The following is a 27,260-nucleotide window of genomic DNA, read 5'->3' as shown; positions in this document are numbered from 1 at the left end:
GGAAAACGGTTTATAAATCATACTAACTGATGTTTTTTAAAACATGAAAACCCAACGTCTGTCTGTGTGTGTGAGTGTGTGTACTTTTATTCTGTAACAGTGAGTGTGTTCTAACAGCAGAGCTGATGATTAGTGGAGACTCTTACAAAGCTGGACTCTGAAACCTGAAACCAAGGGAGGGGAGAGAAACAGAGAAGGAAAAATCACAGAAAAAGAGACACAGAGATAGGAACTTTCACTTTTGAGTATAGCAGATTTAAAGAGACAAAGAAGATGTGGTTTGGGACCGAGAGAAACTGAGGGGAGTATGCAGGGCGAGAGAGAGAGAGAGAGAGAGAGAGAGAGAGAGAGAGAGACAGAGTGGGAAAATGTGAGTCAAGAGGGAGGGAAGTACAGAGTAGAGGTGATGTCAAAGCAGCTGAGCTCAAAGAGTAAACAGAGCTTCAGACGGCAGCATGTGTTTATCTGTACCGCTGCAGGGCCGCAGCCAGCGGAGCCGTCACAATCTTCTCTCTCTGCCCGGCTTCACCCTACTCATCATCATCCTCCTGATAGCCCAGGGGACGGCCTGGCCATATGGTGAGTCTAATTTAATTGCTTTTAAAGAGTCATGGAGAGTCACACTCTTTTGTTGTCTGAGAGTCAAGGTCATGAACTGTTCCTCTCTATTTGTGTGTGTCTCTTTCTCTCTTTTTTTATGAGGTATAGAAACTGTTCCAGTCTGTCTTTGTGATTGAAAACCCTGTAAAATGTTACAGTTATTTGTTGTTTTGCATTACCTTAATGAATTATATTCTCTTTTGTGATGCTTTAAAAAAATCTCCCATCCGATTTAATGTAATGAAAAATGTATTGTCAAATTCCAAAGTGGGCAAAAGGCACATGTGTAAAAGTGATTTGTCTACTCATATTAATGAAACCTTTAGATAGAATAGACAGCATTTAATGGTGTTGCTCTGTATGTGGTTCAAATCTAGTAATCTAATGAAAATCTGTGTAAAAGACAAGATTGAGCTGAGGCCTTGAACTTCACTATTCCCATTCAAGGGATTTTCCTGGTTTGATTTTACAGACCCCAAGATGCTATTTCTGGCTCAGATAAAGACACAGATCATTGCCTTAGTATTCCTATGCGCATCACCCTTTGGAACAAATCAGCCAAAAAAATAATAATAATAATTCAATGGAACTCTTCACATTCACATCCTCAACTTACATTTGAAAACAAGTAGTTCACTTAAAGGTTATGCCTTACTGTAACTCAAGAATACACTGGGAAATTTATAGAGTGCTAGATTTGCACAAAACATTCCCCAGTAGAGGCTAGTTAGGCAACAAAGACATTCATATTGCACTGTGGTTTCCTCTATGCGTGGGTGAAAGTATATAGAGCTTAGCGGTGGTTATTCGTGAGAGTTTTTTGTTCCATGGCTGCTAATACGTTCAGGCCTGAGGAATATCCAACTGCTATCCTAAAATCTGAACACTAACATGTCAAGAAACACTGATAGCAATAGATGCTGCAGTCACACTGTATTAAACTCGATCAGGGATAATTCACTTTGAATTATTATGCTTGCTAAAAGCACAGTTTGTTTGCGCACATTATCTCTAATTCCTTAAATTATGTAGATCAGGGCATAGATCTTAAGGAAAGGGTTTCTCAGCCCTGTTCCTTGAGCCCCAGCATTGCACATTTTCTATGTTTCCCTAATCAAACACACCTGATTCAGGTCATCAGGTCATTGGTAAAGATCTAATGACAAAAATTAGATGTTCAAAATACTCCAGGAACAGGGTTGAGAGCCAGTGCTTTAGGAAAACCTTGGGCAACTTCTGGGTCGTATTCAGAAAGTTGCTAGTTCTTTCCAAGTACTACCCCAGAACTGCCAAAAACAATCCAATTATATATATTTTTATCAAGGAAATATGGAGTAATGAAGAAAATGGTTTTTGCAGTGAGGGAACTGAACCTATTATTTTGAAGGTATGCCTAAATGTTGTAACTTAATAGCTTTGAACCTTAACTAGAAATTGGACACGAACCTACTTCAGCTAGACTGTCGGCATTACAATTCAATATATCAATGCTTTGAAATGTATAACTATAATAAGATCATTACATGTAATTCTCTCCATGAGATAAACTGCACATCCTAAGCCCTGAAACTCCTGTGGTCTTCTTGCTAACACACTGAAACGGTTACAGACACCTCCCACACTACTGTTCCCTGTGTTTCTGCAGTACGCAAACACACACAAACATGAGGTCATCTGGCGATTAGATCACAGCGCTGGAATATTTTCTCTCTAATGTGTCTAATGTGTATAAAAGTGTATTTTGCATTTACTCAACCTTGCAGGCTAAACTAATCTTGGACGTTTTGTTGTTGTTTTTCCCTGGTCTGTGTGGGTGTTACAGTTTGTCATGTAAACCCACAAAAATGTTGTTGTTCAGAAAGTTTTGGGGGGGAGTTATGGGTTGTGAAAGACTATAGTCAGCTGAGCAATGTTTTCATCCAGCTTGAGGAACACAGAACTTGATTTATTGGTAAAGAAATTATTGGAAATCATTTCAACAACAAAACACCTCGAGAAACTACATTTAAAGACTAAACAGCAACTGTTAATTTCATTGTGTTCTCCAAAAGAATTCCAATTCATTCCTGAGACATCCTTCTGGAAATACCAAAGCAAATCTGGCAAAGTTGTCTCAAAGCAACACCCAGCCTCTTCACTAAAGGCTTCACTTTACTGGTTCTCAAGAGGAGAATGAATCAACCATAACACAACAAACAGCTGTTACCATGGAAAAATACCACAGTGTGTACAAGAGACAAAGCTCACAACTGCACACACAACCTGACATCATACAGTATAAAGCAGGAGTGGCCAGCCTGGAGGCTTCTCTCTGTCCCAAATCTTTCTGCAAAACTTCGGTTGCAACCCGGCTCCAACATTACCATCCACATAATCCAGAATGCCTCGATTATAATTGTGTTTTATTAGGCTTGGAGCTGAACTCTGCAGCATGGCGGCCCTCCAGGAGCAGGGTTGATATAAAGAAAGATCCTGCTATAAAGCAAATAGTGTAAATACTATAAAGTTATCTAAAATATGGTAAACAACAAGGACATTCTGGGCCCTATCTTGCACCCAGCGCAATTGACTTTGTACATGTATCAATCCGCCATGGAACAAGCGCGTCTGCTCTTAAAGGGAATGTGAGATGCTGCTCTGATTGGTTTATTTCACGTTACGCCCAAACCACACCTATGAATAATGAAGCTACTTCAGACCAACACATTTTAGATTTGTGTCGGGCGCAAGAGTCATTTATCCCGCCGGTATAATAGCAACAGCGCCCAAGACCCGCCCACAAACTTGCTTGCGTTTTGCACTTGATACTTGCGTTTCAGATTGTTAAAATAGGGCCCTTAGTCTTCTTGTAAAGTGTTGCCATTTAATTTACCTTACAAACACCTTTTGATGATGCTTCGTGCTTTGCTGAACTAACGTGTGCTTCTGAGTTGTTGGCACCTATATTTTCCACTGACAGAAGTGGCAGCTTTTGCACGTCAGACATTCTGCTTCGAATGAAACCCAACTGGGACAGAAAGGGTCGGCACTAGCAATCGGCAGAGTTGGCAGGGGTGTCAAGCTCAGTTCCTGGAGGGACACAGCCCTGCAGAGTTTACTTCCAACCCTAGTAGGTAGTAGTTTTCGAATAAGCCTGAAGGACTTGATTAGCTGGATCAGGTCAGTTTAATGAGGGTTAGAGCTGAACTCTGCAGGGCTGTGGCCCTCCACATTAGGGAGGGCCTCCATTCATATTTGGTAACCCACCAACTAAGACAGGTGGCAAATGATGGGTTCTTGAACAAGTCCAATCCTATCCAAGCAAAAACTATTTACTTTATATGATGTGCCTAAATGCACACATCCTTCAGGTGCTGGCCAGTAAAAATCAAAGCAAGCATACAAAGAAAGAGCAGCTGATGATGAATGTGGGCAATGGGCTTAAGGCCCAAAATAATGTAGTTTAATACACTTTAGTTACGATTTTTAGCATGTTAATGAATATGGCAATTTTAATGTATCTGGTGTTTGCAGACTAGATCTGCTACTACGCTGCTGCTGCGGTTGATAATTGCTGCTGTTGCTAATAGATGCACAGACACGCTGCAGTCAGCATGTAAGATATGATGCTGATGAATCCCCGAGCAGATCTAGGTGGAGCTGGGGAAGTTAGAGGCTTTATTCTGTTCAATCTCACCTGCTGAGGAATAAAATATGGAGGACCAAATCTGCAGAAATTAAAAACAAACACATACATAAATAAATAAATAACTTTAAAAATAGGAAAATAAATAAAGGAATAAATTAAATTAATTAAATAAAATGAATCCTGAATATATTTGTGTATCACATTTTTCTTTCATATATTATTTTCTGTATTTTTTTCTGTATTTACTTTTATTTTTAACTGTTATAAATGTATTATTTTTTTATGCATTAATTTATTTTTAACCCTCTATGGGACTAATTATGAAATTACAGGTGTTGTGCTACTATATTTCAGTTGGAAATGCAGATGCAATTTCGCTGCCTAGAAAGTAATGAAACCATGTCTTAGTGTTTCAAAATGCATTAAAAACATTTGTTTCTTTCTTGGAATTCCAAAGCAATGATTGTAGCACAAGTGAAAATCAGTCTTTTTCAGAGTAGCCAACACTTTCCACATGTAACTCGATTTTGACCTGTTTAGTCATCATTTTTGGAGCATTTGCTTGTCAGTGTACGAGGCCAATAGGCAGTGGCATCTTTCCTGACCTCTGGTTGTAGTATGGATGATATTTTCCAAACTGGCATAGGATAATGTACCCAAATGTCTGTCTTCAACAACAATCTATGACGTATATTCTTCCTCTCTGCCATCACTATCACTGCTTCCAGGGCTGTCCCAAGCATGGGGTCTAATGCGGCCCAGTGCAGTAAAAATGACCAAAAACTTTACCATTTGGATGTACAATGATTTTTATTATTATTATTATTATTATTATTAATGTACATGTATTTTCTTGTCTAATATGAACTCAAAATGGAGCCTAGACAGCATGTAACCTAACATGTGCTAATGTCTCCTTCACTTCCTTGTTGCCAAAAATGTCAAGCGTGTGATGTAATATGATAATAAAACTTATTTTGGTTGAATATTATTATTCTTTTTTTTATGCAATTTTCTCTGCGTCATTTATAAATGATGATACACCATAGAGGGTAACATTTATTTATTGCTATGTATATGTATTTATTTCCAGATTGATTTATCTATTCTTATACTTAAAGGTAGGGTAGGTAGGAATTTTATTAAAAACGTTTTTCCAAATTTGTTTAAACTTTCTATATATATCAATACATAATTCAAATGTAAGTACTCTGAAAAAAAGAGTATAAAAATCGAGTGACTCTAGATCGTTTAATCTGCATTAAACACAGCTCATTATTTCCATTCGGGACGAAACAAAGGATTGGCTTAGGCGACTGTCACTCTCTCGCAACCATGGCAACCACCCTTTTGCCACACAGGATCTGCCCACTTGCGCGCGCACCCGTTTGATTTGAGGAATTCAAGAGGCACGGAACCTAGGAATAGCAAAACAATGGCAGAGAAAGAGCAATCAAAATTCACATTACCGGCATATGCAGTTAGCGAAGGCAAACAAGGCAAAAAAGGAAGACAGCAGGCTACTAGAAAAGGTAATGAACAAAAAGTCTTTGGATAAACAAAGAAATAAAACGCGTGTCAATATCCTCGGACCCTAGTTGCACGGCCTCTTGCACGACCTCCTCTGCTTCGCCCTCGACCCCGGACCTGTCCTCGAGCTGACGATGCGGTACTTGTCTCTGGAGTGTAGTCCTCATCAGAGTCAACAATGCTTTCATCATGGAAACTCTTACATGCAGAACACCATATATGTTATGAATCTTACACGAAATTCATCTTCATCACAGTGTAACTGATGGTAATGGAAAAACGTGTATCAATGCAACCTGTTTTTAGCTTTGCCGTATAGATATAACTAGCTCGTTAGCGAATCAAAAAATATATATTTTAAACTTTACCAATATCAATATGCTAGCTTGATAGTGAGTACTAAAATACATCTTATTTGTTTATATTCATAATGATAAAGTTAGATTTTTTTATTACATGTGATTCTGACATGATGTCACTACATTCACCGCGCTCCTTCCTCTCCACTCGTCTCAGGTAAATAATGCGTCCTCCAGCTCAGCGGTCGGAGTCGCGCGTTCATGTGTTTTGGGGGCGTGGCTTTGGAAGGAGCCCAGAAGGGAGGGGGTGGAGTGAATGGAAATAATGAGCTGTCTTTAAAACAGTCGTGAGAGGTCTACAGACACTCGATTTTTATACTTTCTTTTTCAGAGTACATACATTTTAATTATGTATTGATATATAAATAAAGTTTAAACAAATTTGGAAAATAAGTTTTTTAGACAATTCCTACCTACCCTACCTTTAATGAGGTTTGCTACAGGATGAGCCAGATCAACTGGATAGTTATTTTTATCGATTCTCATTATTATGTACAATTATTTTGTAGCAACCACAGTTTTCCAGAAAAAGAAACACCAAGCTGAATCCAGCATTTTATGTGCTCCTTCCTCACAGCATCATCATCAAGCCTGGAACCATCAAGACCGTCGTCAGGTTTTAGATTGATGACACCCAGTGGACGGCTGGTTTCTACTGGAATGCCTGTTTATTTTATAATCACAGAGAAAATCTTGTCTCTGCAATAACTGAAAGTTATTTGGGTTATGTTTACCAACCAACGGCTTCTACAAAGAACAGAACAATCTAGGGCCGCGTTTCCCAAAAGTATCATGAGCCCAGGAGACTGTATTGACCTTTGGTGCAATTGGTTTACTATAAACTGAGGCTCACAATGCTTTTGGGAGTCAAGATTTTCTCAGTGATTAATAAAATAAACAGGCATTAGACTAGAACCTTTGCTACCGTCCACTGGGTGTCTAGGCATCATCAACCTAGAATCTGACGTCGTCGATGGTTCGGGGATTGATAACGATGCTGTGAGGAAGGATAACCTCCACATAAGTAGCTGGATGCGGACACGTCAAAATAATTTGATAATGTGAATTGGTGAAAATTTGGAACTCTCCAGTTTATCTGACTCAACCCGTAGCAAACTCTGATCTTTATCGCTCATGCTGGGTACACACCAAAAGATTTTTTACATCTTATAAGATTTGCAAAATGTGATAGACCACAAACATGAGGACAAAAAATCCTAGATTTAAGCGTTTTGCTCCTATAGTGTGTGGTGTGCCATGATGTGACAAAGACAGCACACCACACACAAACAGATTTTCAACCAGAGTCTCAACTGTGAACACAGGAAATCTCGCAAAATCTCGCAAGACTTCAGAATAAGCATGGCGGATGATGTGCAGGAAGAAACTGCGATGATAGTGTTTGGAAAGATGTTCACAGAAAATTCACGGGAAAAAAAGAAAAGGGATCAACAAGCTGATCCTCCATCTCTGCTGTCCACATCACATTCACTTTGTGCTGCGCCATGACTGCGTTTGTTATGCTTCCGTCTTCCATCATCTCGCTTTCTGATTGGATATTGTTTCGTTTCACGTGATAATCTCCAGAGCGTGCGCGCGTTTGTCCTCGGGGCTCCACCCACACATCCGGATTTCTGATCGTAAATATTTAACATGTGTCCGACGTTCTTCCGAGCAGGTTCGGACACTCTTAACACACCTCACACCAAGGGAAAACCTGATAAAATAATCTGTAGAACCATCAAGATAATCTGGACATAGCTAGGATTGTCAAATACATGTTTTCTTTACTTTCCTATTTTTACATTTATTTATTTATCTATCTTTGGGCTCCTTACTAACCTGATTTACCTTTAATAAAGTATTTATGATGTATATTTGTGAAACTTATTGTAAAGTGTGACATTTCTACATTACTTGATGTGTTAATAATGTTTGTAGTGTAACATAGCTGACGAGGCCAATCATGAGCTTGCAAGCAGACGAAGACAATGACGTAGCGAACCCAAGTGCAGTTTATTTACAGTGAAAATCCAAAATCCAAGAACATGAAACATAGACTATGTACAAAATCCAATATGTGAAACAAACCATAAACTGGAACAAAAACTTAACTTGGCAATGGACAAAGACCTGGCACATAGTTACTTCAATAAACGACCAAGTAACAGGGCAAACATGAGGGCTTAATTAAGACAATTACCCAATGACAACATAGGACACATGACAAGGGGAGTACATGGTAAAACCAGGAACATGACAATGGGAAAACTTCTAAATAAAGGACATGAAACAAAACTCAAAACTAGACATGACATGTAGGCTCTTTACTAACATTATTTAAAATAAAAGGAGCATATTGAGGGGAAACGCTGGACTTTTTATAGTAAAGCAAAAATTGCAAAACATTTATTAAAACCATACAAACATGTCAACATTTTCAGAGCCAAATCTTTAATACATAATGGGAAGACTGCCAAGCCATCATTGCAGCCTGTTTTGCACAGACAAATGCCGAAATTGTACATACAAAGTCCTTAATTTGTTCCACATTGGTCGTCTCTTGAAAAACCGTTCAGTGAGGAAGAAAAAATTCCATTAATTTCTTCCATGATAAATTGATTTTTAGCAATGACATATAAAACATTCAAGGCAAAAATGTTCCTAATCTTCAAGGCGGATAGAATACATGTCTGTAGAAGTCATCAGTAAGTGTGACTTTATATTCACACAAAAATCTACATCAACAGCTGATTTCTGACAGATTATATTTCCCATGATCCTCCCTGGCACCCGGTCACACACAGACTCACTTAACTGGATCTTTGCCTTGTGAGATTGATAATGTTTTGTCCTCAGTATCAATTCCAAGTCATCTCCTTGTCTCTTCCAGGTAATCTCCTCTGTGCTTCTCATCTCATCTGCTGTGTGTGTGTGTGTGTGTGTGTGTGTGTGTGTGTGTGTGTGTGTGTGTGTGTGTGTGTGTATCACTCTCTGCCTGACAGATAAGATTAAAGCTATCACTCAGTTTGTTCACTCCATGGTCTGTCATCAAAGTCATTACTAACCTGCCATGTGTTAATCCTGCTGTTGGTTTAATAAACTTACTATTGCTGCAGTATCCCTGCTCTCTGTAAACCTGTGTAAACCCTGACAGAAGGCCTTACCCAACCAAAATGAACCCAGCAGGATTTTACATTCACTCCCACAAAGACATTCTCCTCTCCCTTGCACAATATGGCCATCCACTGAAAGACTACGAGAAGGAGTTCCTCGAGTCAGCCACCTGGTATCCTGGAGCGATAGCACCTTAAAATGTCATGAACAAATGACATACGTCAGTTTAACCGAAAGAATAAAGGCATAGTTACTTTGTTGCGCTCTTGCTCCATATATGAACGATATAATCCGCGTTGCGAGCGTTGTTGAACTCATCGCTGTGCTTCCGCGCAGTAACCGCTCTCATGCGCACCCAGAGCCAAAGCCGAGTCTGACCAGGTGTGTGTCCACCCTAGAGCCATTGTCTGTCCCGGAGCCTGAACCTGCCTTCCAAATACCCCCGGATACTAAGCATGAGCCCACTGCAGACACGGAGCCAGAGCCTGTTGGCATGTCTGATCAAGTGCAAGAACTGGCACCCATGTCCATCCCTATAGGACTTTCAGTGGAGCCAGATGGCACCGAGAGGTTTCCCATCAATCCTCCTTGATTTCCCCACGGTTGGACTATTGGATTCCCTGGTCACCTCCTGTTCCCAAGCCTTACCTCCTCCGTTACCTCCTTTGTTGCCGCTGGATTTGCCCAGCCCAAAGTCTCTTTTGTCGCTTCTGGTTCTGTCCATGGGTTCTGCTTAGCCCCAAGTCTCCTTCGTCGCTGCCGGTTCTGCCCAGTCTCCCGCTCCCCCCTCCTCTGACTATGCCTTCAAGCTCCTTGGCCCTGCCTTCGCTGGTCCCATCAAGCACTCCTCCTCTGGTTCTGCCCAGCTCTGCCTCCTTTCCTCCAGCTCCACCATTGTCCTCACTCCCACTGGCTTCACCCAGATCCCGTGAACCAGGGGTTCTGCTTTGGCCCTCCAGTCCAGCGGTGTCATCCTGGGTCTTTGTCTCCTTGGCTCTGCCGGGGTCTCCACCTCTCCCACCTCCACTTCAGTCGGATGGGCTCCTGACTCCTCTCTCCGTCTGTTCTGCCATGGGTCTTCGTCCTGATGACTCTGCTCTGGGTCTCCTCCCTTCCTCCACTCCCTCATGGACTGTTCTGCCAAAAGTGCATAATAAACACTTAATAAAAATCATGTTAGTGAAGAGCCCACAAACATTAGAAACACATTAACTGATGTTCATATGGTTTCCACTTCAAGCTCATAAAATTCTTAATTGCTTTCAGGTAACTTTAATAAAGTGCTGCTCATTGTCTATAAGTGTTGTTAATTGTTAGTTCATGGTAACTAATGCATTAACAGATGATACAAATTTAAGATATTAATATTTAGAAATGCATTAGTATATGTGCTATAAGTGTCATGGTTAGTTCAGATGAAGATGACGAAAAAGGTCCAAACAGGTTTCTACAAACAAAAGGTACTTTAATAAAACAAACTCAGGCAATCCAAACGCGAGAAGGCAACGTAACAGTGTGTCTACACACAAACAATACCAGACACTGAAGTGAGCAAGAAGAGGAACTTAAATACACAGTGATGATGAGACAATGACAAACAGCTGTGATGATTAATGAGTGTCCATGACAACTAACGATTAGCGGGAATCTAGGAACAATGGAAATGAATGCAAACTAAAAGTCCATGAAAACAAAACTAAGCACACAGAACGTCACAGAAAGTTAACATTAACAAAGATTAACGAATGCTGTATACTGATCTTGTTCCTTCTTAGACTTCTTGTTAACTAATGCAACAATTACCATTAACAATTACAACTTTAGTGTAAAGTTAAAAGGGTATATTCATTTTGATTATAATGTGTGCCATCAGTATGTACTGCCTACCTATGATATTGTGTGTTGCTTGTCAGATTACAGGTTCCTGTACAGCTACTGTCCAGGGCCCGAGTGGAGCGTGATGTGCAGGGGATGCTGTGAATATGATGTCATCCACTGTAAATGCCCTCTTCAGGGGTATCCCGTAGGTTACGCAGTGCCATGCTGTCGTAATGCTGCAAATGAATGCGATCCCTGCATCATACATCCAGGTGAGCAGATAACACACAAACACGTTTGCAGATATTTCTCAATTTTCTCTTCTTGTGATGCATGTCTTTGTTTGTTCATGGTTTTTCACTTTTAATCGCTTCAGTTGATCCTATATTTTTATTAATTTCGCAGCTCAAAAGCAATCAAACACCTGGAAGAAATATAAATGTCATATATGTCCTTCAGTCCATCCTGGTTTATGATTTGTTGATTTTGCTAACATTTTTCCTCTGGAACCTTGTAAACAAAGAAAAGAGTCAGTGCATTCCTTCCATTTGGATTTAATGGTTAAATGATTTTTTTTTTTCCTGAGCAATAATGTTTGTCACATTCTTGACTGTGTGATGTCTATAAAGAATTTTACAGCAACAGGAAAATTAAATGGTCTGGTCTTAAAAAAAATGTCTGTACATGCGAACAGCCAGATGTTTGTAATCTAAAAAAATTCCTGAATTGCTGTTTACAGTCAGAAATGTGGATTCAGGCTCTGTCTCAGAACTCTCCCAGACTGTATCAGTAGGTATCATAGGTGCTCCTGTCTCAAAGTGTCAGATTTTACTGTATTCTGAAATGTCTTTGCCAAAATGTGAGGCAGCAGTGCATGTATCATTCATACAAGAAAATCTCATAATTTAGTATGGCGAGTTCAATGAAAAACTTTGCAATATTGCAGATAATGCTGATTTGAAGAATAATTCCAGTTCATTACAGCCTAATAAGACAACGTCAGTACTCTCACCCTACAATTCCACCATGGAGTGTATTAAAGGTCACACCACATGTAGAACACATTCTGTATGTTCTGGTAATATTACTGGCCATCTCCCAAATGACGAACAGTGGTGGCATCTTTGTGTCATAGAAAACACGCAAGCTCTTTGCATCTTCTTCGCTAGTTCATTAGAACTAAATCCCAATCTTCAATGCCTCTTTCTAAATCTAGGGCTTTTGCTTTTTCCACTTCAGGCTGCAGCATATTTGAGAACTGCAAGCGCTGTAACAACGGCACATGGGGCCCAAGGGATGATTTCTTTATAAAAGGGCAGTACTGTGCAGAGTGTCGCCCAGGATGGTCCGGTGGGGATTGTTTAAGTAAGTTCCTTACAATCTGCAGTGTTCATGCATTCAGAGTAATGACAGATTTAAAAGTCATCTGGGAATTTCTTTCTCTGGATCATGACTGTGAAATATTCAGTCTTTGCTTGCTTGCTTAAAGATGACTTGTGAAATGCTTGTATTTTAATGCAGTTTTTCCTGTATCAATAATCAGCCAGCTTACCCAGATAAGTAAGGGATAATATACATCCAGACAGTTGTTATCTCAGAATAAACCCCGACAGGGTGATCAGGATCAGGTCTTGCATTAGCCTGAAGGGGGTTTATTCTGAGATAACAACCGGCTAGATGTAGCCTGGAAATCCAGACCTAATTCTAAAAGATTAATGGTCTGGCGTCGACTAATGAAAATCGCCCAGCTCGAGGGGCGGCACCAAGCGTGCATTTGAAAATCTCGCTGCACGCAATTGGATAACACTACGACCAATCACAACAATAAACCCCAGCTACCAGCGGAGCTAACCTTATTAGACATTCTCTGATTATACTCTTACTGTATCCGGTCGGTGAAACAGCAAAAACATCCTTCTTGCAAAGGAATGATTCGAGCGCCGTCTTCTGTTCCTGTTTTAGATAAAAAGCCAAGTCTAACTCGTTCATTGTAGCGGCCAAAGCCATTTCAAACAACTGGTATTCATCCATAGCCATCTTGCAATGTTTACTAATGACTTCGACGTCACAGCGCTGTCGTTATATGTTTAGCTCGCCTCTGGCCCGCCTATATCTGATAACCCGATGTGATTGGTGCAGCTCAGATCGAGGGGCATATTTAATGAGTATCATTATTCGACACCAGAGAAACTCGCTGAGCAAATTCAACTTGTGCTCTCACGAGAACTCTGGATTACCAGGGTAGGCTAGATGTACATTATCCCGATTATTAAATGGATACTTGCCACGTAAGTAAACAATTAGACACGAAATATTGATCTGAGTTGAGATATTTTATTAGGTCTTTAAACTCACCACGGAGAGAGCAGTTGCAGCGCCGCAAGATCAAACAAGTGTAGAAAACAGTAGTCACAAAATGGCATAAAACAAGAGAGAGCGAGTCCACGATACTGGATGGCATAATTAAATAACTGCACACAAAATATTGATTTGACTGAGTTTTAATATTTTATTAGCTCACCAAATACAAAACTTCCACGAAGAAAAAACATTCCTAGCAAGCGCATAGCGCTGCTAACTTCAGTGACCCGGATGAGCCTGCGTTTCTGTTTTCAGCAGTTGTTATCTGAACATACAGATCTTCCATATGGAGCAGCTTTAAGGCTAATCCACACGCACCGACAGAAGCCGACCAACGCTGCCAATCACCAGATTAGTATGTCACTTCTCAGACATTCCACAACCCAACGAACACGGACTGAACATGTTCGGTTGGCGAAAAACAAGCGTCGAGCAATGCCGACAGGAGCAACACATTGATTTGACAAAACTTGATAAACGTCCCCTCCAAAGGGAGTCAGTCTCTCCAACAGAAAACACCTTGTTTGTAGTCCAGCCATTATTTCAGCACTACAACCTTTTGTTGTGCTCTCATCACTTTTCTAACTACTGAACTACTGCTTTCTGAACCCTGCAGTTTGATGCAGGTCACTGTGTTGATCAACATACAGTTTTTACAGTGATGTAGAGAAATGACACGGTTATAACATCACTTCTGAAATGTAAGAGAGGTAGAAAATGATAAATTAGCACTGTACTGTGCAAGTCGTGGTTGTGAAGGTGGTTCGAGTCAATCAGCATGTTCTTTTTGACTGCTGTTATCGGACTCAGGCTCAAACTGATACGGCAAAACTTAGCTTAGTTACAGTAGTGTTTACAATGCCTCCGGATACTCGCTGGTAAGGGGTGTTATGTTTCCAACATACGCTCTAAGTGGTAGACCAATCACAACAGACTGGGGGCAGCTGACCAATCAGATCAGAGTTTTAAACGTGTAATGTTTTTGTACCTGGACAATTCACAAAGTTGGGTATTTTGCATTTAATGTGTACATTTGACATCAATTTGACTGACTATGTCTCCTTTTTGAGCATGTGGAGGGATGATTCATAAGAGGCAGGGTCACCTGGTGCTGGAGAGTTACCCAAACAATGCCCGCTGCGAGTGGACGCTAAAAGTGGACCGACCTTATACCATTGATCTGAGGTGAGATGAGAACTAATATTATGCACACATGTTGGGTTTCCATGTTTTATGGGACTTTCCATAGACATAATGATTTTTATACTGTACAAACTATCCCTCTGGTGCTCTTTGGTCATTTTTGAATGAAAGATGTTACATTTTGTTTTGTTTTTGTTGTTTTTTCTTCATCGGAATGGTGCAAAACTTGGTAAAGTTTTTGCCACTTGCTTTGTGAAAAAAACAAACAAAAAAAAAAACATGGACATGATTCGAACAGGTTAAATGGTCCTGAAAAAAATAGTCACTATTGTACTCTTCGCGGTCAAAAATGACCACATAGGAAATGAATGGGAGACGAATTTCACCTAGTGAAAACTTTTGGTACTGCGGCCAAATAAAATCTTACTTAAAGCTAATTTTTTGAGATATCAGGCTCAAATTTTGAACACAAATTGTTTAGATTTATGGCTTTGATTTTCTCACAGTTTTAGAGTAAAACATGTTTTTGAAAATATATATTTCATATAATTTGTTTTTTCATAACAATAAACATAACATTCTGTCATTTTTTTATGTTCACTTTTTAAAACTTTTTTCACTTCAGCAATAATTTGCCAAGTGTCATCTTTGAAAAGAGATCAAACTTAAGTCTGTGCTCTAAAGAATTGAAGATTTACGACAGTTTAAGTTGGAAATTTAATTTTCAGGTCTATGCTCAAAAAGTGAATAAATGGATTATAAATACAGCGAAAATAGTACCATAAAATACCCCAAAAATACAAAATATTAAATTAAAAACATTATCGAACTAAAATATAGTAGATTCGTTTCATTGAAAAAAAAAATTCTGTCATTTTTGACCGGCATGTGAAGAGGACCAGAGGGCTATATATATTTTAACCCTAAACCTACCCATCATAGAATACTTGTTGGGACATTTTGTCCACAGCTTACAGTTTTAGGTTTTAGGTAAGTAGGTACACACACACACACACACACACACACACACACACACACACACACAAAACATGGGGAAACAATTTACTCGTTCTTACTCCTATCTTTCTAGTGAGTTAAATATAGAGAAACACTGAGAGAGCTGTTTTAGTTACACTTTATTTTATGGTGACGTAGTTACAATGTACTTACCCAGATAAGTATTGAGTAATATTAATTAACTACATGTATTTACTATAGAGTTAGGGTTTGGTTAAAGGTTAGTTACTTGTAATTGTGCATAATTTACTGTTATTATTATAATAAGTACATGTAGTAACCTGTAACTACGTAACTTTAAATTAAAATGTTATCGCTGTTTTTTTTTTTTAAATTAAACACAAAATACAAGGTAACAGTAGCTTGTTTGCACTAATTTTTTATGAATAATTTTTTAATGAGGTTTCTTTTTCTTTTTCTTAAAAACTTTCTTTAAGTTCGAAACATTATGCCATAAACGAATTGTCTTTGACAGATTTATGGAAAATAGCAGCCTCTGACATGCTCAGACAAGACTTCACTGCTAGGAAACCTTATGTTTTCAGTGCAAATGACAGTTTACAATCCTAATGATTATCCCATCTCGGATTCTGCCTGGGAGCCTATAGCTATCACTGAACCAAACCAGCATCTGTGCATAATGCAAATGAACAAAGAATTTACAAAAACATACATATTAGTAAGTGTAGACAGATGTAGAAATGTACAATATGGACTTATTTACAGCATCGGAAACATAAACAGTTAGATGTATTTACAGCTGTAAAAGTGAAAAAATTGTCAATACCTTTAAATACAACACACCTGTATATAGATATTTTTGAGCCGCTTATCCCTCTCCTATATCTAAACCCAACCCTAACCATTTTATTTTTTACAATATGAAAGTCTTATCCTGATCCACTCATTTCTCTTTGAGCATATATCACCCGAAATATGATGTGTCGCAGTTTCTTGTAAGTCTCCACTCAGAGGAGTATGGCAAGCTACACAACTTATCGTTCCTTATTCATGGAACCAAAGTTACATACAAAATATCTTCTGAAGACACTCGAGCCAAAGCCTTAGAGGAACTCGAAGGGCACCTCATAGACCTTCGAAACAGCATCTCTTACCCAATGTAACATTCTTTGCTTGGTAGACACAAAACCTTTGCTACAACCACCAAAACAAACAAACAATTAGCAAAACTTGTGCAATCTTTCACTCTTCTGTGACACAAAGGTTGGAGGAGAAGAACTGCAGTGTGGTTTTTCAACAACTTGAGCAACCTTGACTTCATTGGGACCAAAATCGATACAGGAGGAGCTCACGGATAAAGCCTGTAAATCTCCAATTTTCTAAACCGGGCTTGGCAACTCTGGCCCTCGAGACCCATATCTGTGGCTCTACTGGAGTCTGACCATCTGGAGCGGAGCCCTGAAATGACACAACAGCAGGGGATATCCGACCCATGGTCTGGTCTAACACAAGCAACAGGAGCACCACCTGTCATAATTACAGTGCCATAAACACCCAAATGGAATGAGAACATATACATGGAATGTGAACTACTCAAGTTAAGACATTTAAGCATCCTGAACATAATGAAATAAAAGAGAGCAAAGGATTGCTGTTGGTCTCATGTTTTACTACATTTCCAACTAACTAACAGATATCTAACAGTTACAGTGGTGAAGTTAGAGGAAGCCAGGAGAGATTGGAAGATAGATCTGTAGGCTTGCTTATCAAAGCTTCATGTTCCAGCATCGGATCCCCAAAGTCCTAACCCATGTGGTGTCTCGACAGCTGCAGTGCTGGAGTGACCGGGGAGAACTGAAGCCAAGAACAAAGCCCTTTCATCCTGAAATCCTCAGACAGTATGATAGCCTACACTAGTAAGACTGGGCTGAGCGTGTTGAACACCCAAGCACTTATCACACTTCTCATGTGTGTCTTCACTCATAATAAAGCGAGGACAAGAAACCACAAATGTACAGAATTGCATCGCGTTCACCCTGAAGAGTAATAATCCACTTGATGTGGCTCGCTGAACATGATGAATCCGGAGAATAAGAAAATAGAAACGTGCAGATAAGCTGAGTGGAGACGGCTGTCACGGGTTGCTTTTGTAGAGAATCCAATGATTAGAATATAAAGCTTACAAAATGTTTATTATAATAGCGCTAAGACCAGAATCTGCCCCACCTAAATGTATGGCCAGGAGCCGCTACTGGCGGATTCAGAACTAGTCGAACTGGTCTTGACTATTGGACCAGCAGTCTGCCTGTGCCTACTGATTCCCGACCTGCACCCGCACCGCAAATGTTAATATTAGTCCACTTGTTAAATCATATATTAGTGGTTCATCCACAGGATTTTGTGATTATGATTTTTTTTATTTTCAATCAATAAACAACACATATCATACAGAAAGAGTATTCGGATGAGAATAGAAATAAAATTAAAATAAGGTACAATAAAAATATAAAATAAAAACACATATGCACAGAACACAACACATTTAACAAACACTGGCAGTAAACTCCTATTGACTGTAGAATATTCAAAAAAGCTCTTTAAGGGCAGAGGCTATATTCATCCAGGTGTTTACAGTGGTTGTCTTTGCCTTATTGATCTTTGCAGTTGTAAACTCAAGGCAAACTATGTAATGAAACGAGACTATCCAAAATTGCTTCAAGTTTGTATCTGGGGTTATCCACTGCTGTAAAATAGCTTTTTTTTTGCAGATGTGAACCCTGCCATCAACACTTTTTTATCACTTAAAGAAAATTGGTACTTTGAATCATCATTCAATAATAGTAAACAGGGGTCCAAATCCAAATGTAGACCTGTAAGATCATGTAACATAACAATCACATAGTTCCAGAATGGTTGAATCATTGGACAGTCCCAAAACATATGTAGAAATGTACCAGTGGCATCAGCGTTACAGAAACTGCAGTATGGATTGGGTATAAGTTTCATGCGGTATCGCTTGTAAGGTGTGTATCCGCAGGATTTTGGACTCTGCCTCCCCAGACAGAACCATCTTGTGCCTGGATTGTCCCAAAAGTCCTCTGCTGGTGTTGTCTGGATATCCTCACTTTTGATCTCCAACACAGTTCTTATGGAGTTGTAGTGAGTGTCAAGGAGTCTGGCAGGAGTTAATTACTCGCCTGCTGAGAGGAAAGAAGTCATGTCAGTGTTCCAGTGTTTGAGAGCCAGGAAAACATTACCTCTCCATTCTAGAGAAAAACAAGACAGCTTTTCTCTCGAAACCTGAATTTGGATTATTTACAGACAAGAACTTTTTTTTTTTTTAAATATACTGTATATGTTCTCTATTTATATTCTATCAAGAAGTCATACATTTAAAAGTTTGTTTAAGAAAATAAATATTTTTATGGGAAATAACATATTTATGAGAGTTGATAAAATGTTCAGGAAACTAGTGGGACAATTCTATTTGAGGGGGGGAATTCACCAAGAATGAATTGAGCCATAGTTTATTTGCATGTGCTTTCTGTTATTCCCTTAGATTTACCGGCTTCAAATGCACAGGTACCCTAAACCCACCGGGATGGGGGTGGCAGTGGCGCAGCGGCTTGGCCCGTCATTGCTGCTTGCAGTTATATTTTTATAACACCCTGGACCATCCGCATCCATAATTCCCACTAGGGGGAGCTAGAGATATATATGCACCTGATTTACTGATGGAAATTTTCAAAATTTTCAAACCTTCCCACAAAATCTGTGTTACTGAACTTGCAGGTTATTCTGAAAGCTTGGTTGTAGAGAATGCAGCAGACTTCTCCAGTCTGCAATACGTTACTATACCTGTACATCCTCACACAATCACTGCATGTCCAGGTACCTGAATCATGTCCTAATCACCTGAACACTTTATTCTCTGTGTCTCAGGTTCATGATGCTCAGCTTGGAGTTTGAGCACAGCTGTCAGTATGACTATGTTGAAGTGAGGGATGGAGACAGCTTGAACTCGCGTGTGATTGGGCGTTATTGTGGAAATGAACGACCTCCTCCAATCAAAAGCACTGGCAGTTCCCTGCACATTCTCTTCATCTCAGATGGATACAAGAACTTTGATGGGTTTTTTGCCACCTTCCAGGAGAGCTCAGGTAAGACAGATTAAAGATAATGGGCCTCATTCACCAACCGTTCTTACGAAGAAATGTGTTCTTTAACCCCACTTACACACTTTTTACGAAGATTCTGACATTCACTAATGTTTTCTTATGTTGTATTTGCTCTTAGCTAAGAACAAAATCTACGTACACTCAAGAGCACTCTTACGCACGTTTGAGTGATGACAGTTTGCTCCAAATAGTTGGTTACTGCATTTTATTTCATTCTACAGTCGTTTACAATGATAGTATTTTACTGTAATGTATTTCTGATCATTTGTTGAAAAACAAATCATAGTATGCAAAGAAACACTAACACTGCAATTAACATCAGCAATTAAGCTGATTAAATCAAATATTGTGCCTCGTTTGGCATTTACCTGTTGCAGTAGAATTTCTATTTCAGAATTACCGAAGTTCTTTTTTCATTTGGTGATCGGTGGACCACCGCCGTCTGTGCGTCTTTTGGACATTCTCCATCTTTTCTTGCACACAGCCCTGAAGTGTCATGTCCTTATATAGGAATTTGCGGGGCATTTTCTTATGCTAATTAGAAACAACTGGCACGCGCTTTCAATTACGAAGACGTGGGATTCATCAATCCTAAGAACACAGGTGCGAACAATTCTGTTGTTTAAGAACATGTCATGAATCCGACTTTTCTTAGGAAGTTTAAGTACAAAGTTCAGAAAATTCTCAGGAAGATATTGGTGAATGAGGCCCATTATTATCAGCCCGCTCTTTAAAAATATAGTTCATTAAATTTGCATTCAATCATTTAGCAGATGCTTTTATCTGAAGTGATTTACTATTGAGGAATACGATAAGCGATGCATCTGAAAGAGGAAATAAACACAAGAAATACTATTCTGAATGATGTCTGAAACTTTGTATTGCTAGTATAAGCTGGAACAGGGAGGGATTAAGGAATAGTGAGACTATATAAGTTAAGTGTTTGCGGAAGGGATGAGTTTTGAGTTTTCAGCTGTTTCTTGTATATTGCCAGGGATTCTGTCCGGATAGGGTTGAAAAGATTATTCCACCAGTGAAGAAGATTGATTGAGAACGTTCCTGACAGTGATTTTGATTGTATAATGGTGAGCGGAGGCAGGAGGGTGTGGAGCTCGTGGCTGTCCTATAGCCAAGCACCAATGTGAGCCACGGTGTGTGACATGATCTCTAGGGCCCGTTGAAACCAGGCGTGCTGCTGCCGTCCTGATATGCATATACATGGACAGAGTCATCTCATAGTTGTTGGGTTTTTTTCAGTACAAAGCATGTGTCGTTGCATTACAACTAACCAGTGTTGGGAAAAGTTACTTTTAAAAATAATGCATTACAATATTGAGTAATCCCCAAAAAAGTAACTAAGTGCATTACTTAGTTACTTTTTATGGAAAGTAATGTGTTATGCTACTTTTCCGTTACTTTTGTGTTACTTTTTCTCACCTGGCTGAGGCTTGATCTCTTTCAGGCCTTGCAGTTGTTGTTGTTGTTGACTGAGAAGTTCTTGTACTAGTGTTTAACGCAGTAATGCATTCAACAACAGCCTATATAACCTAAACCTTCATTTTCTATTAAAAACACATATATAGAATAATAATATAGTATAATATTATATACTGAGACCTTCCTGACCCCAGAGCTATGCATGCCATTTAAAAGATATCTTAACATTACAGATTATTGAAAGTTGAAAGTAATGTGTTTGTTACTTTTGTAATTTTTGTGTGGGTAGGCTATGACCTACATAAAGTAAATTCACTGTCCATTGTGATAATAAAGAGTGTAATATAGTCTAGATATATAATTGCCATTATGAAATATTATATTAGGACAAAAGACACATCTTAAACATTTAAAATGTTTAATAACATTTTAGAGAACAAACAACATCCCTAATTAAACATAAATCTTTCAGCTTTAAAATAAAATAAAAAGGACTTCACGTGGCCAAAAGAAAATGCATAAGTTGATTCCAATAGTTGATTATCAGCCATATAATCCTGTAGCCCAAGGGCTGGAGCCTTCACTGGACTCTGGTCAGGGGCTGGAGCCTTCACTGGACTCTGGTCAGGGGCTGGAGCCCTCACTGGACTCTGGTCAGGGGCTGGAGCCTTCACTGGACTCTGGTCAGGGGCTGGAGCCTTCACTGGACTCTGGTCAGGGGCTGGAGCCTTCACTGGACTCTGGTCAGGGGCTGGAGCCTTCACTGGACTCTGGTCAGGGGCTGGAGCCATCACTGGACTCTGGTCAGGGGCTGGAGCCTTCACTGGACTCTGGTCAGGGGCTGGAGCCATCACTGGACTCTGGTCAGGGGCTGGAGCCTTCACTGGACTCTGGTCAGGGGCTGGAGCCTTCACTGGACTCTGGTCAGGGGCTGGAGCCTTCACTGGACTCTGGTCAGGGGCTGGAGCCTTCACTGGACTCTGGTCAGGGGCTGGAGCCATCACTGGACTCTGGTCAGGGGCTGGAGCCGTCAGGGGCTGGAGCCTTCACTGGACTCTGGTCAGGGGCTGGAGCCATCACTGGACTCTGGTCAGGGGCTGGAGCCATCACTGGACTCTGGTCAGGGGCTGGAGCCGTCAGGGGCTGGAGCCTTCACTGGACTCTGGTCAGGGGCTGGAGCCATCACTGGACTCTGGTCAGGGGCTGGAGCCTTCACTGGACTCTGGTCAGGGGCTGGAGCCTTCACTGGACTCTGGTCAGGGGCTGGAGCCTTCACTGGACTCTGGTCAGGGGCTGGAGCCTTCACTGGACTCTGGTCAGGGGCTGGAGCCTTCACTGGACTCTGGTCAGGGGCTGGAGCCTTCACTGGACTCTGGTCAGGGGCTGGAGCCTTCACTGGACACTGGTCAGGGGCTGGAGCCTTCACTGGACTCTGGTCAGGGGCTGGAGCCTTCACTGGACACTGGTCAAGGGCTGGAGCCTTCACTGGACTCTGGTCAAGGGCTGGAGCCTTCACTGGACTCTGGTCAGGGGCTGGAGCCATCACTGGACTCTGGTCAGGGGCTGGAGCCGTCAGGGGCTGGAGCCTTCACTGGACTCTGGTCAGGGGCTGGAGCCATCACTGGACTCTGGTCAGGGGCTGGAGCCTTCACTGGACTCTGGTCAGGGGCTGGAGCCTTCACTGGACTCTGGTCAGGGGCTGGAGCCTTCACTGGACTCTGGTCAGGGGCTGGAGCCTTCACTGGACTCTGGTCAGGGGCTGGAGCCTTCACTGGACTCTGGTCAGGGGCTGGAGCCTTCACTGGACACTGGTCAGGGGCTGGAGCCTTCACTGGACTCTGGTCAGGGGCTGGAGCCTTCACTGGACACTGGTCAAGGGCTGGAGCCTTCACTGGACTCTGGTCAAGGGCTGGAGCCTTCACTGGACTCTGGTCAGGGGCTGGAGCCTTCACTGGACTCTGGTCAGGGGCTGGAGCCTTCACTGGACTCTGGTCAGGGGCTGGAGCCTTCACTGGACTCTGGTCAGGGGCTGGAGCCTTCACTGGATTCTGGTCAGGGGCTGGAGCCTTCACTGGACACTGGTCAGGGGCTGGAGCCTTCACTGGACTCTGGTCAGGGGCTGGAGCCTTCACTGGACTCTGGTCAGGGGCTGGAGCCTTCACTGGACTCTGGTCAGGGGCTGGAGCCTTTACTGGACTCTGGTCAGGGGCTGGAGCCTTCACTGGACTCTGGTCAGGGGCTGGAGCCTTCTCTGGACTCTGGTCAGGGGCTGGAGCCTTTACTGGACTCTGGTCAGGGGCTGGAGCCTTTACTGGACTCTGGTCAGGGGCTGGAGCCTTCACTGGACTCTGGTCAGGGGCTGGAGCCATCACTGGACTCTGGTCAGGGGCTGGAGCCGTCAGGGGCTGGAGCCTTCACTGGACTCTGGTCAGGGGCTGGAGCCATCACTGGACTCTGGTCAGGGGCTGGAGCCTTCACTGGACTCTGGTCAGGGGCTGGAGCCTTCACTGGACTCTGGTCAGGGGCTGGAGCCTTCACTGGACTCTGGTCAGGGGCTGGAGCCTTCACTGGACTCTGGTCAGGGGCTGGAGCCTTCACTGGACTCTGGTCAGGGGCTGGAGCCTTCACTGGACACTGGTCAGGGGCTGGAGCCTTCACTGGACTCTGGTCAGGGGCTGGAGCCTTCACTGGACACTGGTCAAGGGCTGGAGCCTTCACTGGACTCTGGTCAAGGGCTGGAGCCTTCACTGGACTCTGGTCAGGGGCTGGAGCCTTCACTGGACTCTGGTCAGGGGCTGGAGCCTTCACTGGACTCTGGTCAGGGGCTGGAGCCTTCACTGGACTCTGGTCAGGGGCTGGAGCCTTCACTGGACTCTGGTCAGGGGCTGGAGCCTTCACTGGACACTGGTCAGGGGCTGGAGCCTTCACTGGACTCTGGTCAGGGGCTGGAGCCTTCACTGGACTCTGGTCAGGGGCTGGAGCCTTCACTGGACTCTGGTCAGGGGCTGGAGCCTTTACTGGACTCTGGTCAGGGGCTGGAGCCTTCACTGGACTCTGGTCAGGGGCTGGAGCCTTCTCTGGACTCTGGTCAGGGGCTGGAGCCTTTACTGGACTCTGGTCAGGGGCTGGAGCCTTTACTGGACTCTGGTCAGGGGCTGGAGCCTTCACTGGACTCTGGTCAGGGGCTGTAGCTATCTGGACTGAAGGGCCGCTGTCCTGCTTCACTTCACAGATGCTGAGTGAAAGGAGAATTATAGGATGACCGGACACTCATTTATATGACACTTTATTCAACAGGAAGAACACTCGTTCCACGCGTCATACGTCATTATGCTATTTCAACGTCATTGCATATGCGTGGTTTTCGAAAAGGAATAAACCACCGCTTTCAATCCGATCGAAATTTCATTCAGATCGAGCTCAATCGGATCGATTAAGGTGTTTACATGAAGGCGATTACGATTACTACAATACGATTACTAATGGATTATTTGGTTGCATGTAAACGTAGCCACAGACTTCCAAAGCTTTGTTTGATCACATGCTTTTTCTGCTCTGCTGTGATTTGTTAGATATGGTGGAGAAAACAAGTCTGACCACCAGATGTCGCTAATGTGCATTGTGTTATTCGAGTAATGAACCGTTTTTTGGCACAATTTGATGAAAGCCTCAAACGCTTCAAAAAGGCTTGGTTTCCCATCACTAAGTACAGGTAGGTAATTCAGGTAGGAAGACAGGCTTGTTACCGTACACAACGACAAGACCAGACAAGCGTGGTGTGGATGGTGACTGCTGATACAGGGTGAGGTAATGAGGGTAATTGCTGGCAGCTGCAGGTGATGGTGATGGTGGAGTGTGTGCAGGTGGTGGGAGGATTCTGGGTAGTGTAGTGTTGAAGAGACAGGCATGGTGAATGGAGCTGGTAAGAGTAGGGAGGGAGGTCAAACTTTTTTTCAATGGACATCGAAAGCCTCTACACCAGGGGTGTCCAAACTCAGTCCTGGGGGGCCACTGAGTTTAGCTCCTGCCTGCCTCAACACACCTACCTGGAAGTTTCTAGTAGGCCTAGTAAGACCTTGATTATCTGGTTCAGGTGTGTTTAATTGGGGTTGGAGCTAAACTCTGCAGGGCAGTGGCCCTCCAGGAGCAGGATTGGACATCCCTGCTCTACACAAATGTAGAAACTGAGAGAGGCTTGGTGGCGGTGAAGAAATGTTTTGAAAGGTATCCGGACAAAGAAAGACCTAAGGAACCATTTTGAGACTATTAGAGCTGCGTCTCACTAAAAATGACTTTAAAAATTATTTTAATTGATGATATGATCTACAAACTAAAGGTACCACCATGGGTAAGAAATTTGCACCAGCTTATGCAAATATATTTATATATGGCGGAGTGGGCCACCGCGCCGCCATATTGGTATTCTCTAGTATTCCCTCACATTCTATTGAATTAATAGGAAATCATCTGATTTTAATGAGAAAACATAACCTAACGAGTCAGCGTTTTTATATCTGAATTCTCCCTGCTCATTCTTACAATGCGTCCTAAACATTTACATGGTTATTTATTTAAAGGCTGGAATTTCCCCTGCTTATTAAAAGTTACATTAATCTTCATCACAGTAGCAAATATCAGATCAGCTGATGGACGAAACACCTCAATATTTATTTTACAAATGTCAAAATGATTCTTCTGAAATCTGAATACAGAATTGTGCGAAATTCACCATGTACAGTTATTCACTGTAGTTATGTAATTATGTTGTTACATAATATTGTATTATTTGGACAGTAACTGTAAATGATTCAACAGTGTTTTCATTAATATCATGTATTTCGAAGCAGTAAAGAATTAAATTTGGTTACATTTTGGCTAGTAAAATGCTGGTCAACAAAAAGACATCAAGAAATAATATACACGCTTCACAGCTCATTCAGAGACATTATGCTGAATGTGTATGGATTTAAAGACATGAAGCTTTATGTCCTAGCATTTATACTGTCGCACCGAGATGATGAATGGTAAACCTTGGATCAATAAGTATTGTGTAATAGTGCAATATAGTAATAGGGGCTGGTATGTACTGTAATACATTTATTATATATTCAAATCAATTTCTGCTAATAATCCCAGATATATGCATAATGATGTACATCAAAATTATATTTTGTGTTAGTTCAGATACCCGTGTTGGCAGTGTGCCGTTGACACACCCTTAACAATTTCTATATATCGCTTATCCTGCCCGAAAAGACCATAAACAATCAATTTACATAAATATATCCTAAAAACTAATCCTGTCCCACTGATGCTGCAAATCAGGTGATTTTAGGTTAATGTTTTGGCTGTAAGTCAATGGTGCCATACTTTCTTTCCTAAAAAAAAAATACAAAATTAAAATTGTGCACACTGAAGATGAGGATGATCACCATCCTTTCCATGATAAAATCCACATTTCCAAAGAATGAAAAACAGTTAAACTTAAACTTAAACTTCTTTAGAACCTTTAAAGGGGTAATTATATGCTTTAACCACTAGATGGAAGTAAGTTTTAAGTCTACATTTTAAACAGGTACAAATCTTAAATTGTTTTTAAGGTTTCTTTGAATTGCATCAGTAGACGTTCAAAGTAGTCACTGTTTTGAAGCAATTCATTTTATTTTATATTGTTTTATTTATTTATTATTAATATTATTATTATTATTTTCTTCTGCTCAACCTTATCTAACCTTCACCAGTGTAAATGCTCTTGTTCCCTTTTGCATTTAGGAAACTGGTATTCTGAACAACATGCCTATAATACTACTCCGCTGTCTAGATCTGTTAAACAGTTTAGGCTAAACACTTTTGCTGGGGCTGTTAAGAGGGGAAAGGAGAAATGAACAGAGGATTTAGGGCTGCCTTTATCCAAAGTGCAGAATTTAAAAAAGGATTGGAGAAACTGCAAGACAATTTGTTGAAGTCTGTTATTTTACCGGATGATAGAAGCAAGTGTTTTTAGAAGTGGAACCTACCAATCCGAATTTGCTCCCCATGGTCGTTTGAGAGAATCTTGGGAATTAAAAAAATCACTATGAAATACAACAATATAAGTGTCCAAAAAATGAT

At 41.3% G+C, this 27,260-nt stretch overlaps 1 protein-coding gene across 1 annotated transcript in view; it reads left to right on the top strand.

The window, feature by feature from the left end:
• The first annotated feature begins 243 nt into the window (after positions 1 to 243).
• Positions 244 to 27,260, top strand: part of pamr1b (peptidase domain containing associated with muscle regeneration 1b) — a 44,267-nt gene continuing 17,250 nt past the window's right edge. Inside the window, exons 1-5 of the mRNA XM_079859474.1 lie at positions 244 to 579; positions 11,148 to 11,324; positions 12,292 to 12,417; positions 14,484 to 14,598; positions 19,477 to 19,694. Of these exons, the coding sequence (XP_079715600.1) occupies positions 456 to 579; positions 11,148 to 11,324; positions 12,292 to 12,417; positions 14,484 to 14,598; positions 19,477 to 19,694 (760 nt within the window). The 5' untranslated portion in view covers positions 244 to 455. The remainder of the gene's footprint in view (positions 580 to 11,147; positions 11,325 to 12,291; positions 12,418 to 14,483; positions 14,599 to 19,476; positions 19,695 to 27,260) is intronic.

Source organism: Squalius cephalus, assembly GCF_949319135.1.
Source record: "Squalius cephalus genome assembly, chromosome: 23".
NCBI classification, from domain to species: domain Eukaryota; kingdom Metazoa; phylum Chordata; class Actinopteri; order Cypriniformes; family Leuciscidae; genus Squalius; species Squalius cephalus.
This window is presented reverse-complemented; position numbering and strand designations above follow the sequence as displayed.